The sequence below is a fragment of the Chelonia mydas genome, chromosome 2 (genome assembly GCF_015237465.2).
Source record: "Chelonia mydas isolate rCheMyd1 chromosome 2, rCheMyd1.pri.v2, whole genome shotgun sequence".
Lineage (NCBI taxonomy): Eukaryota > Metazoa > Chordata > Testudines > Cheloniidae > Chelonia > Chelonia mydas.
In genome coordinates, this window is record NC_057850.1 from 239,532,378 (window position 1) to 239,550,726 (window position 18,349).

Here is an 18,349-nt window from a genome sequence, read left to right on the forward strand (position 1 = left end):
TTTTTTTTTTTTTTTTTTGGCACCTTAGTCTGTACTAGTGCTTGTCAGATTGAAAGCTGCTGATCCAGACTCCTTTGTCCTATCCTAGACCACAGGAGACTTAACACACATATGGTGTCTCAGGTTTAGAATGGCGTCGCTTCAGGCTCATGACTGGTTCATGGCTCTCAACTTGCATGGTGTCTACAGTACTTCCATGTCTCCATCCGCCTGGCCCACAAGAAGTACCTCAGGTTCACAATAGGACCCAACAACTGTCAACGCTGGGTTCTGCCCTTCGCAGTCTCTGTGGCGCAGTCTCTTCATGAATCTGGTTTTGGAATCTATGGGGGTGGGGAAAGTACCTGGCTATAGCAGTGGCACATCTAAGAGGGAATCCACTTCTACTGTATCTAGATGACTGGCAAATCAGAGGCAGGTACTCCTCATCCAAACATCATATTAATAAACAAGTCGTGGTCCTGACCAGAATCCTGCAGGAACTTGACTGGTGGCCACACCCACTGGATGTGAGAAAAGAGGTACTTTTTTTGGTCTCTCCCTGACAATGACACAGGTCACAGATGTCTCGGGGACAGTCTGGTCCACTCACCTTAATCACTTTCAGATGCAAGACTCATGATCTCAAGATCTTAAGCTCTACATGTATATCTTGAAATTGAGAGCCACTAGGTTAGCTTATATGGCTTTCCTACCTGTCCTGTCTGAAACCCTGCAGTGCAGATTCTGACGGACAACACATTGGCATTGCACAATTTAAAAAAGAAACAGAGGCACTTGATCATCCTTTTTTTTCTTTGTCTGGAAGCAATTGAGTTTTGGGAATGGTGCCATCATCATGGAGTGACACTATGCTAGCTCTACATCTTCCAGCTCCAAGTCTGTCAGGCCATTGCTGATTCCTGGAACAGCTGTGAGTATTCACTACAGAAATTTATCCTAGACCTGATATTCCACCATAGATCTATTTGCCATGACCATGCCAAGTATAAAGACTTCTGCTTCAGTGAAAGTGTGAGCACTGACTTTTGTTCAGATGCCTTACTGTTTGGTGATCTCAAGGACTGCTGCATGCCTTCCCCAGGATAATATCCAAGGTCAAAATTGCTTCAGCCAGTATGATGTGCTGTCAGATCTCCACAGATGTTCAGCCCTTCTGTACATCTTTCTATCTGTTTGAAAATGCTGTTGCAAAACTAGGGTCAAATATTGCCCATACACCCACAGTGGTTGCACCTGATGGCATGGATGTCAGCTTGGATGAGTAGAACTGACAGGGATTGCCCCCTAGAGCAGGGTGGGCAAACTTTTTGGCCCGTGGGCCACATCTGGATATGGAAATTGTGTGGCGGGGCCATGAATGCTCATGAAATTTGGATTGCGGTGCAGGATGGGGTGAGGGCTCTGGCCGGGGGTGCGGGCTCTGCGGTGGGGCTGGGGATGAGGGGTTTGGGGTGTAGGCGAGTACTCCAAGCCGGGACAGAGGGGTTTGGAATATGGGAGATGGCTGGGACAGGGTGTTGGGGTGCAGGAGGGGAAGCTCCTGGATGAGCATATCCCCTCTCCAGCTCCTATGCAGAGGCATGACCAGGCAACTCTGCATGCTGCCCTGTCCACAGGTGCTGCCCTGAAGCTCCCATTGGCTGCAGTTCCTGGTCAATGGGAGCTGCAGGGGTAGCGCTTGGGGTGGGGGTAGAGGGTGGAGCGTGGATCCCCCTGGCTGTCCCTATATATAAGAGCTGGAACGGGGACATCCTGCTGCTTCTGGGAGCCATGGCACACGGAGCAGCCCCGACCTTGCTCCCCGGCTGGAGCGTGGGAGCGGGGCAATCCCCAGATCCCGCTCACCAGCAGGAGTTCAAGGGCCCGGTTAAATCTGCTGGCAGGCCAGATGTGGCCCGCAGGGCATAGTTTGCCTACCTCTGCCCTAGATGCTCAGGAGATTTGTTTTTGCAAAGTTGGACCAGAAGGACTTAAAGTAGAAAAGATTGTTTTGGGCTGCCCATGGGAGGGTGGGGGGATTTGAACCTGGTAGAGGCCCCAGTACCAAAGATTCTGGACTACATATGGCTGCTGAAGCAAGCAGGACTAGCCTGTAGCTCTTAAATCCACCTGCCAACAATATCAGCATGCCACACTCCCAGTATAGTCGCATTCAGCTTTTTTGCAACCAACAGTATTGAGATTCCTCATGGTTCTCCTTCATACCTGCTCTCTGGTTAGAGATCAGGCACCTGTGGGACTTCAGCATCATCCTATAGCTCATAGAGCTGCCATCAGATCATCATTAGAATGCCCGTTATGCCACCTCACCATCAAGATGGTCTTCCTTCTGGCCATCACATCAGTAAGCTGTAGGTCTCCTATGGTTGAACCACCATAAATAGCTTTTCATGTAGACATGGTGGTGATGAAACCACACCAAGTTGATCCTTAAAGTGGTCTCTGAATTGCACCTGAAACCAGTCTATTGCCTTATCAGTCTTCTTCCTGAAGCTACACTTCTCGCCAGGAGAAAAACATCCTTCTCTGGATGTGTCTAGGGCCCTGCTTTACCTCATCAGAACAAAGTCTTTCAAACTCTCCTTTCCTCTTCATGGCCTTATCTGGCATATTGAAAAGGTCATGCCTTTTTTTCCTCAGAGAATCTTGAAGTGGATCAGAGTGACGACTGTTGGAAATACTTGGCTGGCATGTCTCTCCCTTCAAAGGTCAAGGGACACTCCACCAGGGCAGAGGCAACCTCTTCGGCCTCCTTCAGAAATGTGCTGATCTCTGAGATCTGTATGGCAGCCACGGGGAGCAACCCACTGGCATTTTGTTATGGATTATTCATAAGGTCGTGAGTTTGTCACAGAAGTCACTCCTGACCTCTGCAACGGCTGGTGCAGCTGGCCTGGGGGCTGCCTGTACAGCCTTCGGCTCCTAGGTGGAGACATGGCCAGGGAGCTCTGTGTGCTGCCTCTGTCTACAGGCACCGCCCGCTTAGGGCGCAGGCGGCGCGCAGAGCTGCCTGGCCGTACCTCTGTCTAGGAGCTGGGGTGGGGGATGTCGCCGCTTCCAGGCAGCCCACCAAGGTAAGCGCAGCCCAGAGCCCTCACCCCCTCTAGCACTCCAACCCGCAGCCCTGAACCCACTCCAAAACCCAAACTTGTGCTGCTGCTGGGAGGGGGGTGCCGTTGCCCAAGACTCTCAGCTTACCAGCACTGCCATTCCTCCAGCACCGGGGGGGCCCAGGCCGCACGCTGCTGCCCATCCCAAACACCAGTGGGGATTCTGGGCCACCCTCCCAATACTTGCGCATCCCTGGGCCACTGCCTCTCCCCCAAGCACCCGAGATTTAGTCAGGGGTACATAGTACAAGTCATGGACAGGTCACAGGCCATGCATTCACTTGGTTATGCCTGGGCAGATGCCAATTTCAGAAGAATGGTACTCCAACCTAGTTGATATAGCCAAGACTCCTCGTGCCCACAGTCCAAGGCAGATTCTGCTTTGCAGTCACCTAGTGTGGGATCCACACTGACAAGTAATTGGAGAGGAGAGTTTCTTATCTATATTAACTATGGGTCTTCAAGGTAATGATGTAGCCAGTGTGGAGCCCATGTTCTGCCCTCCATGCCTGTTTTTCAAAGACCTCGGCTACCTGAGCTTTGAATTGCAAATGAACTGAGGGACGATTGTGGCCTCCCAGTCCTTACTGCTCTCACACAGGATTACAAGGAACCAGAAGATGCATGTGTGGCCCCACTGGACTCTGCTAATAAAACAAAAAAGCACTGTGCTTGAGTCATATGCACACTTAATGGGATCTACCCTGACTACAGCATCTCAAAGAACCCCATTAACTCTATAGCATAAGTAACCATTCATTGTTAGTTTCCTGTCATGTTCTGTGGCAAATCAAAATATATATTACCTGAATGTACTTTAGTAGCCTACATGCTAAGTTATTTATTTAAAAAAAAAATCTTCACTGTTAATAACTAGTGAGAATGGTGTTAAAGAATACTTTCAGGAATATTTCCCAGGTACGTAGATACCTGGGCTCTGTTAGTGTTTGGACAAATTCTTCCCACCCTTCAATTCTTGGAGGGAAGAAATGTAGAGATTCAATAGTTAGATATATCTAATGTTCTTAAACATAGTTTCATCTTGAAGTAACTAGTAGTGAAACTGTTTAATTAGACTTCATGAAATATTAATATACGAATAACAATGTTTTCTGACACCTCACATGCCAACACTTTATTTGGCTCTTATGGTTCCTTAGTCCTTCACCACAAAGAAATTAATTTTCTTTACCCTACTGCTTCCTCACGTGCTTCATTTAAGGGGCTACTCCTCAAGAACTGGTTGGGTAGAAGTGGTACACTGGTTTTCCAAAAGAATATGCCCAAAATATTTTTCATGCTGTCTGGTCAAACCACCACTGTTGCATATTTAGCATGATATGGTAAGCAAGGGTTCGTTTAAACTAGATGCTTAGTCTTGACAGCGACTTAAATTTCAGTTCCTTGAGCAATGCCAGTAAAATGACGGATCTGTTGAATGAGCAATGAGTCAGATAATGGAACCTAGATCTTGTAATTTTGAGTTCTTTTGTTACTTGTAGATTTGCAAGGATTAGTCTTTTATTGGTAAACATTAGTTTCACCATATGTACACAAACTGATGAAAAAATATTTCCATTGATAGAAATGTACATGTAGGTAAAGTAAGAAAAATGCTGCTTGAGAATTTAGAGAATTTAAGGATATTTAATTTTGTGTATTTTGATATTTAATGTTGACAGCTTGTGTGTTAATGGTTTATAATGCTTTAATTTTGAGTCTCAACATTTATCATTGTCTGATCCTCATAAATTTGCAAAATTGTGAATGTAAATAGATAATAAATTAGGAAAAAAGCTTTAAAAATAACCACTGAAATTTATCAATTATTTTAAAAATTATTCTCCCTAGCCTATTTACTTGGATCTGCCATAGCGCTATATGAATATCTGGGATATACAGAGTCATTCCACATGTAGAACACCTTCTCAATGTAGGCTCCAAAATTTACTTTCTGTATTTGCCATACATTACTCTAGTAATGTTTTAAAGTTTCACTTTCAGTTCTAACTGTAGTTTCTCTAGCTACCTGCAAAACCTCTTGAGTGAGATCTTGAATACTTTACTTGTGTGGTCCCTTTATGCTGAGTAAAAGGGCTAATGTGGCATAAATGTGCATTAAAACCCCTAGTTCTGCCTGGGGAAAATCTTCCTCACAGCAGGTACTGAGGTAATGGCAGTAAGGGTGCCTCATTGGACCCGCTTGCGAAGCCCTAGTTCAGTGGTGCATGTGCCTGGACAGGTCTGCAGTGCTGTGGAGATTGCAGGCATTCCTGGGACTCTGCTGTAACTTATAAAGGCCACAGGGGCTCTCTGAGTTAGGCTGGAGATTGCTCCATCCTCCAGAGTAGCCCAGGGTTTCGAGAGTGCGAAGATGACTTAAAAATACCCTAGCATATACCCCAACCTCTTCATTTCCCTGGGGTGCACATTCTGTACCTCCTCTTACAGGCACAACATTATATCTCACCCCTTGGCTTTAACGCTAAATCTAACATGTTCAAGGTGGTACTTCCCACAGATTGAACAATTTCGTGCGCGTGTGTGTGTGTGTGGTACTCTAGGGCTAACAATGGGATTTAAAAAACTAACAAAAAACCTCCATTTGTACTCAGGGACTTTAAGGCCAGAAGGCACCATCATGATCATCTAGTCCAGGGATGGGCAAACTTTTTTGGCCTGAGGGCTACATCGGGGTTGCAAAACTATATGGAGGGCTGGGTAGGGAAGGCTGTGCCTCCCCAAACAGCCTGATCCCCCGCCCCCTATCTGCCCTCTCCCACTTCCTGACCCATCCAACCCCCCTTCTCCCTGTCCCCTGACCAACCCCCCAAAACCTCCACCCCATCCAACCGCTTCCAATCCCCTCTGCTCCTTGTCCCCTGACTGCCCCAACCCCTATCCACAACCCCGCCCCTTGACAGGCCCCCTGGGACTCCCATGTCCTATCCAGCCCTTCCCCTACCTCTGACCACCGCCACCACCACCCCCCGAGCCTCCCCCCCTCCATCCAACTGCCCATGGGACTCCCTGCCCCCTTACCATGCGAGGGCCAGCTGTGCTGCATGGCAGAAGCGGCGGCCCAGAGCACTGGCTACGCATTGCGATGAGGCTCGGGGGGAGGGGCCGGGGACTAGCCTCCCTGGCCAGGAGCTCAGGCCAGGCAGGATGGTCCCGTGGGCCATGGTTTGCCCACCTCTGATCTAGTCTGACCACCTGCACGTTGCAGTCCCTAGAACCTCACCCACCTACTCCTGCAGTAGACCCTTAACCTCTGGCTGAGTTTCTGAAGTCCTCAAATCATGATGTAAAGACTCCAAGTTGCAGAAAATCCACCATTTGCACTACTTTAAACCTGCAAGTGACCTGTGCCCCATGCTGCAAAAGAGAGTTGAAAAGAGAGTCCCAGTCTGTGCCCCTCTGACCTGGGGGGAAATTCCTTCCCAACTCCAAATATGGCTCTATTAGACCCGGAGCATGTGCACAAGGCCCAACCAGCCAGACACATGTGAAAGAATTCTCTGAAGTATCTGGGAGCCCTCCCCAGCTAGTGTCCCATCTCTGGCCGTTGAGAATATTTGCTACTAGCAGTCGCAGATCAGCTACATGTCATTGTAGACAGTCTCATCCCATCCCCTCCATAAACTTACCAAGCTCTGTTTTGAAGCCAATTAGATTTTTTGCCCCCACTGCTCCCCTTGGAAGGCTGGTCCAGAACTTCACTTCTCTGATGGTTGAAACCTTTGTCTAATTTCAAGCCTAAACTTGTTGATGGCCAGTTTATGTTCATTGTTCTTGTGCCAACATTGGTGCTTCACTTAACTCCTTTCCCTCCCTGGTATTTATCTCTTCGGTGTATTTATAGAGAGCAATCATATCTCTTCTCAGCCTTCTTGGTTAGGCTACACTAGCCAAGCTCTTTGAGCCTTCTCTCCAGAAGGAAGGTTTTCCATTCTTCTGATCATCCTAAGTAGCCCTTCTCTCCACCTGTTCCAGTTTGAGTTCATCTTCCTTACACACAGGAGACCAGAATTGTACATAGTATTTCAGATGAGGTTCTGCCCCTCCCACAAAAATATTCTCATTTACATTCCGGTCCTTTTTTAAAAATGAAGGATGTGATATATACAATGACTTTCTCATTATTTTTTTTATGAAACACCGGTTTACTAAGACAGAGGTATTTAATAATAGCTGTAAAATTTGAAGCCATCCCTGTCCTGCAGATTTTCACCCCCATCAGCTTTCTAACCATCCGGCTGGATAAAGGAACTTTCAAGCATGATGGAATAAAGTGACTTAAGTCCTGCTAACATAGAAAAGCAATTGTGATGTGACCTCTTTTTTAAAAAATTGCTAAGATGAAATGTTAAACAGTTGGGAACCTGAAAATCCATTTGTACTGGAACTTGGAATCTTTTTAATCAAATGGAAAAAATAAATTAGCTGCAGCAGTGGCAAAAAGAGGTGGTGCATTGTTGGAAACCAACCTGAATGCGTCTCGAGGTGGATCAATGTAAATTGTGCTTACAGCTGTTTTCTACTGGAAAATCTACAGTAGAAACAGTTGTAGCTGTTCTTCTTGCCATTTTTCTACAAAATGAAGTTGCTTGTGAATTCTTGAACTATTTTAACAGTCACTTTTATAGAATCTGTATCTTTTTGTTTTCTCTGCAGCTTACCAAGGTGACCAGTAAAGTTCTCTCTGAGGAGCCAAAAAGCAGACAGCTCATGACTTCTGATCAGGACACTAAAGTTGTGGCTGAACCGCAGGTGCAGCAAGTACAAGAAGTTAAAGACGGTTCTCATCTAGTAAGTATTATAGTAAAAAAAATAATAATAATAATTTCACTTAGTTACCTAGTGTAGTCTTTATTTTGTATATTAAACAAATATGCACTTTTGTTTGGCAGTCTTTAATACAAATTGTAGCCCAAAACGTTCTAATACAGGATGTGGGCAGTACATGGCACCACCACCAAAAATTCTGAGAAATAGCTGTCTAGGTGGCTGTGTTTCCACAACTCCTGGAAATTCACCTTCATGGTACAAAGTTGTTGCTCAGTCTTGGAGTAGTGTGCTTCTTTAGTTAACATGTTATGCACTTAGTATGCTAAAGCCAGTTGGAGAGGAGGATGTTTTTTTTTTAATTTTAAATTTTTTTTTTTTTTAAGTTGCCAACCCTGAAGTCAGTCAAAAGAAAGTGCTAGAATCTACACATGAGGAGAAATTTTACCAGAATAAATCCTGGCATGGATATTTTTAGCTTGAAAGTGTGTTAACTTGTGTAAAATGGTATTTTGCATAGTCAAAGCACTCTGGCAGACTGCACAAAATACGTGTTGCAGTGCAGGATCTAATAAATTGCATTATGGGGTTCGTGTGGCTTTTGGCAAAATGCATGGTAAATGCAACTTGTGTACAGATTTATAGTGATAGTAGCAAATGTTCCAAAAAACTTAGACATTTGGGTTTGAAATTTTTTTTTATTAACCAAATGCAAAATTTGACTTCTTGCATAAGTAGTACTTAAATGATTTGAGAGACTAAAATGTAATAGTGCTTTGCCTTTAAGGAAAATGTTGCCTTTGGGACTGGGTAGGGGGTAAGTGGGGTAGGGAGGGGGAGCTGCACTTGGGGCAGGGGCAGGAGCAGGGAGCTGTCAATACCTCTAGACTGAGCGGTCCCAGAGTGCTCCTCCAGGCTCCACCAGCAGCTGCTACCCCCCACCCCTGGGGCTGGTAACAGAGCGGGGATGGGAAGCGCTCCCTTCCCACCCTCTGGTGGGGTTGGCCCAGGCCTGCCGCACCCTTCCCCACGCTTGGGGACCACTGCACTAGGGGCTTGAGGTGTACTTATATTCAGCACAATGTGTTATCTGATTAATCTTCTCTTAACACTTAAAACATGCTTTGCTAGAGCATATAACAAACAGATCACTAGACCGCTTTAAACTAGTGCACTCTGCTTTTCTCACTTCCACTAATTAAACACATGTATTCTCCAGGTTGTCCTAAAACATGGGCATAAGTGGAGATTGGGGACTTTATTTCTTTTTAGTTGAGTCACTTTGTTGCCTCAATTCTGTTCTGCCTCAAACTCAAATGTAGATGTTTCTCTTCTCTTTAAAATCACAGACCGGAATATACTGAGCCAAATTTAGAGTGACATTATTTCAGATGTGCAGAGTTTTTGTTCATTGCTAAAGTTGCCTCTCCTCAGAATATCTGACTCTAGGGAACAGTCAAAATACCAGAAACTTTCAGTGCTACATCTGGATCTAATAGGTACATCAGTTGTTGCTCTAAAGAAAAGGGTGTCCGCTTATTTGCATTAGTCTCCCACTCTGAGAAGCCACTCACTATACTTCTTGTCTAATGCCAGTTCTTCTAAAATAGTTAAGTGTCCTTAATTAAAACACGTAATGCTAGATGCAAATTTAGAGCCAAATCTCAAATTTCTGCTCTTCCGTATCTGTTTAGAAATGGGATTAACCATCTTCAATAACTTTAGAGAAAACAGATTTCATTTAATGTCTAAACTCTGGTAAAGGAGCTTCTGAAGGCAAACAGTTAACATGAGTTTGGAAGACTTGAAATGCTATCCATAGCATGAGACCTGAAGATTAAGCGTATTCTGTAAAGTTTTCAGGAGTGGTAAGCTTTTCTTCCTATGAAGTGTCATTATTTTTCAAGCTTTTCATGAACTATACCAGTATCGTGGTTCTTAGGGTACTGCTCGTGTAGAGCACCTTTGTCAGTGACATAGTATATAGAACTGTGCTTCTGAAGGGGTTTCTTTAAAAGCCATATATTCCCTCTCATACAAAATGTCTGAATATTTTATTAGTAATTACTTGGTGCTTCCTGTACAGAATCTGGGAATGTGTCTGTAGATTCATGAGCAAAGCTTGTTACTTCAGTAGAATTCAAGAAACATATAAAGAAGTAGGTCATCTAATTTGTAAAACTTTTTTTATGTAGACGCTTCAAAGAATAATTCCAGCCGAGGTCCTGGCTAAAAACATTAACAAGAAAGCACTTTAGATTTTTTATGAAAATCACTTTTTTTTTTCCAATTTATTTGAATTGAATTACTTTTTTAAAGGTTATAAGGCTATATTTCTGTAAACTGGTGCAGAAAGGTGTAGATTACTTCTCTGGACCTCTGTGCACTGGGGGTATTCATCACAACGTGTTGCTGCTTGTGGAGGCCCTACCAGAAACCCTGAGAGCACAAGAGCCCAGCTCCCAGGAGCTTATTGGTGATGCACTGAAACATATTCTCTAGCCATCCTGGCTGTGCCCCTCAAATGAAGGTTAGGCGTCTGCTTTCTGCCAGTTCATTCTCCCCTTCACAGAATGTCTGTTGGGAGGCTTTTGGAATAGCTGTAGACCTTGGAAAACATAACTCCTTAGGTACTGGTCTGGAGCCTGGAATATGAACCAATGAACCCACAGAAGCGTGTTTTTTGTTTTGTTGTTTTTTTAATTTCTGTAAAGGATTAGCGTCTCTCAATAAAATGTAGTGACAGTCTTCCTCTGCAAACATAGGTCAAAACTTACAACACACATTTAACTGCTCCATAGTTTGAGCAGCTAGTGGTCTGCCTCGTAGTAAGCAAGTTAAGAGACAGGTATTTTTTTTTTTTTTTTTTTGGTAGGACCCCTTTGCACCTACTGTCCCAATGCACCTACCTAAAAATCTGGCTCTGTGTAGACAAAGTGAACATGTTCACTGGAATTTCCAAAATTTACTTGAGTCTGGTAATGGCTAAGGGTATGTCTACATGAGGGGTTTAATGCAACTTTTTAGATGCACATCTGGTAACTCACAGTATACAAGTGCCACCAATAGCATGCACCTGATATGCTTGTTCTGTTCAAATTTCAACATGGTCTGAACACGCAGCAGTAGTTTGCTGCAAACTGGTGGAGTATCATTCTCGGGGGGGGAATATCCCAAGGTCCTTTGCTGTGTGGCTGAGCAGTGTATATTATGGGATAGTTTTCACTGTGAATTGTGGGATGTGAAGTGGAAGTTAGGAGGATTCAGATTTTAAACCCCCATGTTCTGGTGTTTCATGTCATGCTTCCTTTTTGGATGAGCATTTTTGCCGTTTTTGAATTGCTTCCTGCCAGCATGGACCCTGAAATGCACTATGCTGCTATGGTGGCAAGTGAGAGTATGCAGGGACTGACTGGGCTGTATTACAGTGCACAGAGCCACACGTTCGGCTTTGGACTTCACCCACTTTACCACCAAGCAGAAGGAAGGAACATGTTAACTGTCTGAGTAGTTGCCGGAAGGTGATCGTGTGCATTTGGCTATTTTGAAAGACAGATGCTGCTGCTTATGGAATCATTTTGGATGCAGCAGAAAGAGTCCCAATTATCATAGCTGTGTTCTGCACAATATTTGAGACCAAGGGGGGAAAGCCTTATCAATGCGTGGAGCCGAGATGCAGAGACTTGCTTGGCAGTTCAAGCAGCCAGCAGGGCATCCTGTAGAGAATACTAGCACGCAGGAGAATACTTTTAGGGATACCTATTGCTCATATGTTGAATCTCCTGGTTGGATGTGTCTGTGTATCCAGCTGCTACTCCGTGGTGGGGCAAACTGGGATAGATTTTGATCAGTTCAGTACATTTAAGGCTGGTGGAGGTGGGATATTGGCTATATACTTCTGTAAAACTTTGAATTATTTTAGCTTTATTTAAAGAATTTTGTGTTCCATTAGTGATGAGTGAGAATGGACCAACATGGATTTTAAACCATTTTTATTATGGAACAGTAACAAAGCCAAAAGCTTTGCCAAAAAAAAAAAGGTATTTATTATTTAAATACATTTTCCAAAACATTCTGACCAACAAAAAGCAAACCTTTTAAATAAAACAATGTGAACCAAACTAAAAATGCAACAATGTAAACAGAGCAAAAATAACAAGTTTGCAGGGGGAAGAGGCTTAAAGTTAGTGTGTATAGGTCTTACCACTTGTACACAGTCGTTCTGGTGCCAAGGTTCAAAAGTTCTGGACTTCTGGAACCAGTGTTCCTGGTGAGCGGATGTTGGACCTGAGAGGGGAGTGGCCTCTCTAACAAGTGCTGCGTGGATATGGAATGGATGAATTGCTGCTGGTGTCCATAACCAGTATTGCGGCCTAGCAGGATCATGTTTTGTAGGAGAGCATTCTGGTTCAGGATTGCATTCATGAGTTGCTTCTGTGTATTCCTGTCTTTTTTGTCAATGCTTTCCTTAGCCACTGTGATACTTTCCTTGATCACTGCCACAGTCTCCTGGGGGAGCTGGATTTCTTTCTTCATCTGAGTCCTCATGTACAGTCTCCACCTATCAGCCAGTGTGGTCTTCGTTTAGGGCTCTGCCATGAATTTGTTGAACATTTTGTCCCGAATCTTCCTTTTTTTGCTCCTTCTGGTTGGCCAGCTCCTCAACAGTAGCTAGAGGCCCTGTCCTTGATGGTTTGGCTGTTGCAGGTGCTGTGGTTGTGGGAGTATTGGAAGTGGGGAGGGGACACCCAGTTGCTTATTGTTCATAATTCAGACTGGCCATGGTAGCATTTTCATTTATTATGCCTATATGACTTTACCTCCTTAAGACACTTGCCATCTTGGGGAACCTCAGAGATGGTAAGTGGCCTGCATGTGAGGAGGTGCTGCGTGCACTAGGATTTCTGTATGCTATATGTTTGCTGCTGTGCTTTAGTAGGTTGTGGGGGTGGGGTGGGATGGGATGAGTTGAGTTGGAATTATGTTCCCATTTTGGTTTTGCAGTTTTGTTTTAGGCCCTCTGGTGTTGGAGGGATTGGAGATGCATTCAAGGCTGAGCAGAGAGTAATCCCCTGTGGATCCCCATTAGGCTGTCCACACTCTTGATGATGCACTGAGGCAGGTGACTAGGAAGCAGAGAACAGTATTGCTTAAAAAAGGAAAGGGCAGACCAGTGAGGTATTCTGTGAAGTTATTCACCAGAGTGGGCCACCTCAGAAGTACTGCAGGAGAGGAAAGGGCTTGGAAGCTACACTGGGAGGGAAGGGAAGCATGGGTGTGCTATACTAGGGACAGATGGGTGTGCAGCTATTCCCTATGGTGTGCAAACTAAAACTGAACAATTCCTCAGTCTTAAATTCTGTTATCTCCCCTGCAAACATGGAGAGAGTGCAGATGGGGTCCTGCTGTGATTGTTAGTGGACTGTATATGTTACAGGGCATTGAAACCTCATCAGGGAACAGTACTGTTTGTACCTTTTTCTGGGCATGCAATGTCCATTTATACCTTATGTAAACTCGGAACACTAACCAAATTTATTTTCCTGTAACCACCGTCTCAAAAAACAGTTGCATTTTGCAATAATAAATTGTTTTCCTTAGTCAAATGTGCTGGGGGGTGGGGTAGAGGCCGTGGCTGCACCATGCAGCCAGCTGCCATTTTGGGCTGGTGAATGGGTGGCGTTTTCTAGGTAGGACAGATGAGGGAAGGAGAAATGAAGATGGACAAGTGACCTCTGTGGCACGGTCCTGAAGACTGTTGATAGCTGTGGCTTGCATGAGGACTGTCACCTGGGCGGAGCAGCCGCCAATTTGGGAACACGTATGGGGAGGCCAACAGGTCAGCATGGACAGAGGGAGGCAGGGGCTAGCTTCTGGCTCACATCTGTCTAAAATGGCTGTGGCCGTGGGGCACCCAGAATAGAAGGCAGAAGGCGTTGTATAGCATGACAATAAATTGTAAAGATAGGTACTTGTTGAAATTCCCTCCAGGGAATCGGACTCTTTGTTTGCAACCTGGCTTTCTAACTGGGACTGAGCCTCTGCTGATGCAGAGCAGGAATCAGTATATGTTGCAGCAGGGCATGACTGCAGCTGGCTTTCCAGCTGGCTAGCATTAGGTTTGGGGTCCCAAAAAGATCCTGACTCTCTCAGGAATCAGCACTTCTCCAGCATCCTCCAGTGGGTCTTGCTGGTCGTCTCTGGTGGTGGGGAGAGCAGGTTCCACATGGTGTCTTGGATGAGTTGTGCTATAATTGTGTAGGATCCTGTCCAGTTTGTCATAAAATGGGCAGGTCACATGTCCTCTACCAGATTGTCATTGTCCCTCTTTTCAGTGTACATTCTCTTTCTTTTTCCTGCATTGGTCGTTGTCCCAGTCTTGAGTTCAAAAGGTCTTTATTCTAGTGGCCAGCCACAAGAGTGTCCTGCACCAATACTTTTCTCCAGATGGCGATGGAAATCCAGGGTCTCAGTACGACTCCAAGAATAATGATACAGTGGGATCCAGGAGAAAATGAGAATATTTTGTCTCTGCTCCAACTGTAGAGGGGGAAGGGATTGTCCTGGGAACTTAACACCAGAGCAGGAGGATGACACACAAGTGAACAGACAAATCAGTAATGGGCAACCTGCAGAGCACTATGGGATAGCCTTTGGAAGCATGGAGGCAGATGCATGCACGTGAACAATAGACTGCACTAATTAATTCGTAGGAATCCTAGTCCACTTGGCAAGAGGACTCGAGAGTTTGTCAAATGAGGAGTTTGTGTGCAGTGATGGAATGAATTGTGTATACAGCCATTTTCAAATAGGATTAACTTGGTTTGATCCACTTTAAAACTCCTATGTAAACAAGTGCTAGGTGAGGCAGAGGGATTTCTTCAATCTTGTATCTAGGAAACCTCAGTGAATGGACACCATACAACATTTAATGACCAATCAAACTACTTACTGTGTTAGGCTCTTTGAAATAGCTTGGAAACGGTGGAAACCCCATTGCTGGATACTATTAAAATTAGACAAAGCACCTGCAAACTGGCTGTAAGAAACAATCCTACTTTGGCAGAAAACTGAACAAAACTGAACTTTTGCCATCTTTAATGTCAGCAGCTTGGAGAAACTCCCATATCTAAAATAATTTGTTTTTAAAACCTCAGTATACTTTTTAATGAGGGTAATAAAATGGCAGTGGTGGAGTCAAGTGATTCTTAGTTTTAGTAGATCTGGGATCCTTATTGTCCAGCCCTGAAGTTTTCTTTAAGTTCCTCTCGTACTAAATTACTATCAGTTCTCGATATGTCATTTTTTTGGTTTTGTAGTATTTCTATCTGTCATAGTAAGTGGGCCATATTATCCCCATTTTACAGATGAGGAACTGAGGCACAGTAAGAGTAGGTGACATGCCCAAGGTCATAAGCTGAGACAACTGTGAATTGAATTCTCACCTCCTAAGTCATAATTTCATTCTTCAGCCGCAAAAGAGGCTGCCTTTGATAGTGGGGGGGGTTTCTAATAGCAGCGCTATGTCAATACGTTTTACCATTCCTAATTTGATTATTCTGTTGCTCACTGTAGAGAAGATCCTTAACTTGGGCACGGTTTGTCTGGTTCATCTACTGCTCACATAATCAGAGTGGTAGCCGTGTTAGTCTGTATCAGCAAAAACAATGAGGAGCACTTGTGGCACCTTACACACTAGCAAAGTTACTTGGGCATAAGCTTTCGTGGGCTAAAACCCACTTCATCAGATGCATGGAGTGGAAAATACAGTAGGAAGAGATATATACATTGTACATGAAAAGATGGGAGTTGCCTTACCAATTCTAATGAGAATTGAATTGTCTCTTCAGTGTAGATGAGCATTTTGAGTGAGGATTTCTTAGCAGGGAAAAAAAAATCTCTGTAAAATCTGAAATTTTATTAAGTAGAAAATTAAAGAAATAAAGTACAAAACATTCTCTTTAGCAACTTAAGACTAAACATGGGAAAGAACTAAACTAGCAACTTGTCAATAAAGTTTATTTTTCATATTTTTTTTCTCCATCCTGCCTTAGAATCACCAGAACATACATAAAGAAAATGGTATGGTAAAGCCACAGTAAGTGTTGTCTTGGCCACAGAATTTCCCATTTTGTTTTCCTGTTAATGTAAATAGTAGAATTGCTTGTCTGTGAGAGCACTAAATGAAAACTTTCAGATCCAGTAGGCATGCTCTAGTTTTAATGGCACTTTGTTACTCTGTTGTAGCAAGCTTTCTCTTCACATTTTGTTAACATGTCTGCGATGTGTCATTCCATATTCTTTATGAAAATATGCTTATGATATGAATGACATCACTGAGATATGCAAGATCCTCATGTGAGAGATCCTTGGAAAGGTTATGACTTACTGAATGTGATTATCCTATTTTTATGCCTGTATCATTTCTGTATCTGAAATTGGGAATATTGACTATGTATCTGTACTTCAACTATGCTGCTTTGGGTGACACCCACGGCTAACACTTCAGGTACAACAATGGAAAAGCCAGACAGGACGGGTGGCCCATCCGTGAAGACAATGAGCTGTGAAAAGGGCCTTCCTGTGGACTCTCTATACTGCCACTGACTCGTGGACACTGTGATGGTACAGAGTCAGGTGGTCTTGTCATCTGATACTAAACATTACCTGGGACTTCATGTAACTTTCCACTGTAAGGGAAGGGGGGGAGGGGGTGTCAAGTTTGGGAAACAAAGGATTCCTACCTTATGTAAATCCTATTTAAGGGTGTGGAGGAGAGCAAACAGGACTCCTCCTCTCCCTGACCTGTCTGCCCAAGAGGAGAAAGTGCAAAAGGGAAGGAAAGGGGGGAGTCCAGACTGAGATGGGGGTCCAGTCTGTAAAGGAGTATTACTGGAACTCTGAACCACACAAACTTTGCAAACTGCCTGCAACAATATCTAGGGTGAGAAATACTATTTGTAACCAATGTCTTTAGTGAAACTAGCTTAGTTTGCATGTTTTGATTTCATTTGCTTAGTAATCTGCTTTGTTCTGCTTGTTCCCCCTTTACCACTTAAAATCTGCCTTTTATAGTTAATAAAATTTGTTTTGTTCATTATTAAACCCAATTTCTGTAAATTTCTAACTCGGGGGGCGGTGTAAGAAATGTGTCTCCACATTGAGGGCGGGGGCAAATTTCATAATATATGTTTGGGTCTGCACTCCAAGGGAGGTGGACATCTGAGTGCTGGGGCAAGTCCCTTAAGATCAGTCTTCCCAGAGCTGATCTGCAGCTTGGTGTGGCCCTGCCTGTGTGTCAGAGAAGGTTAAGATCCTGGCTCAGCAAGACAGGTTACAGGGGGCCCATGCTGGCAGAACAGGTAGACTCAGTGGTATCTCAGCACATCAGGTGGCTTCACAATGGGTCCAACCTGTCACAGTGTCGGTTTAGTAAAAGACTTAAACTATTTTGTATGGGTCTTAGGTATATCTGATAACCATCTTTATGAACTGTTACAAAACGAAACAGTGGTTGGGTTTAGCATGTGGGTGCTGGATGGTGTTTGCCTGTGACGTACAGGAGGTCAGACTAGATGATCTGGTGGTCTCTTCTGGTCTTAAACTCTGACTCTATTAACTGCTCTGACATGCTGATCTTACAAATTTTTGGATCATTCACACATGTCATATATTCAATGAAATGTATTCTAAATGGGGAGGAGAGACCACCAGTTCTCTTTTCCAGGAAATGCAGTGGAAAAATGACTCATAATTAAATCTGAGTCAAGTTAGACACAAGCATGTTGAACTCTGTCCCAGGAGAGAATTGGGGGGAGGGGGGGGGGGTAAAAGGGCGGGGGGCAGCAGATGGTAGCAATGATGCATCAGACTTACTATGCTTAAGAACAAGTTCAGCTATAGGGACTTGTGACATTGTTCACAGATTTGGTAACTTGGGCCAAAATAGTGTCTTTGTTTCTGTGGCGTCTCAAGGCAAATTTCTTAGAGATTATGCATTCTTTCTAATGGTGAGAGGCTTAGTGTTGAACAGAGTTTCTTCTGAAAATTGACCAATTTTAACTCTTTAGCATGTGCCTGTCTGAAGTTAGAGAGTTGGCTGTCTGTGTGACTTAATGTATTTTAGTCTTTGGTCTCATTTGAGGTATTTCCCAAATTCAGTTTCTTTTGTTCTGTGGGCAGAACAAATTTTAAGACTAATACAGTGGCATACAAAAAATCAGTTGCAAAATTTTCTCTGTAGTAACTATCTTCAAACAAATACACACTGTGTACAAAATAGGGATAGGGAGACATCAGATATGAAATCACTTAAAACAAAATATCACACACTTTGCAGAAAGAAAAGGAAACTTGGGACTTTGGACAGCTGATGAACATTGATTTTGGCCTATAAGTCCTTGCTGCAACCACCTCGCAGTGCTGCTCCCCGAGGTAAAAAGAAATCA

General features: G+C 44.0%; 1 protein-coding gene across 4 annotated transcripts in view; it reads left to right on the forward strand.

Moving 5' to 3' along the window:
- Positions 1 to 18,349, forward strand: part of LARP4B (La ribonucleoprotein 4B) — a 109,896-nt gene that overhangs the window by 37,971 nt on the left and 53,576 nt on the right. For 3 of the 4 annotated variants that reach the window (XM_037891024.2, XM_043541501.1, XM_043541502.1), the window contains one exon: positions 7,791 to 7,925. In XM_037891024.2, the coding sequence (XP_037746952.1) occupies positions 7,845 to 7,925 (81 nt within the window). In that variant the 5' untranslated portion in view covers positions 7,791 to 7,844. Of the gene's footprint in view, positions 1 to 7,787; positions 7,926 to 15,955; positions 16,000 to 18,349 lie in introns of those variants that run through there. The other variant, XM_037891025.2, reaches the window with a different exon arrangement.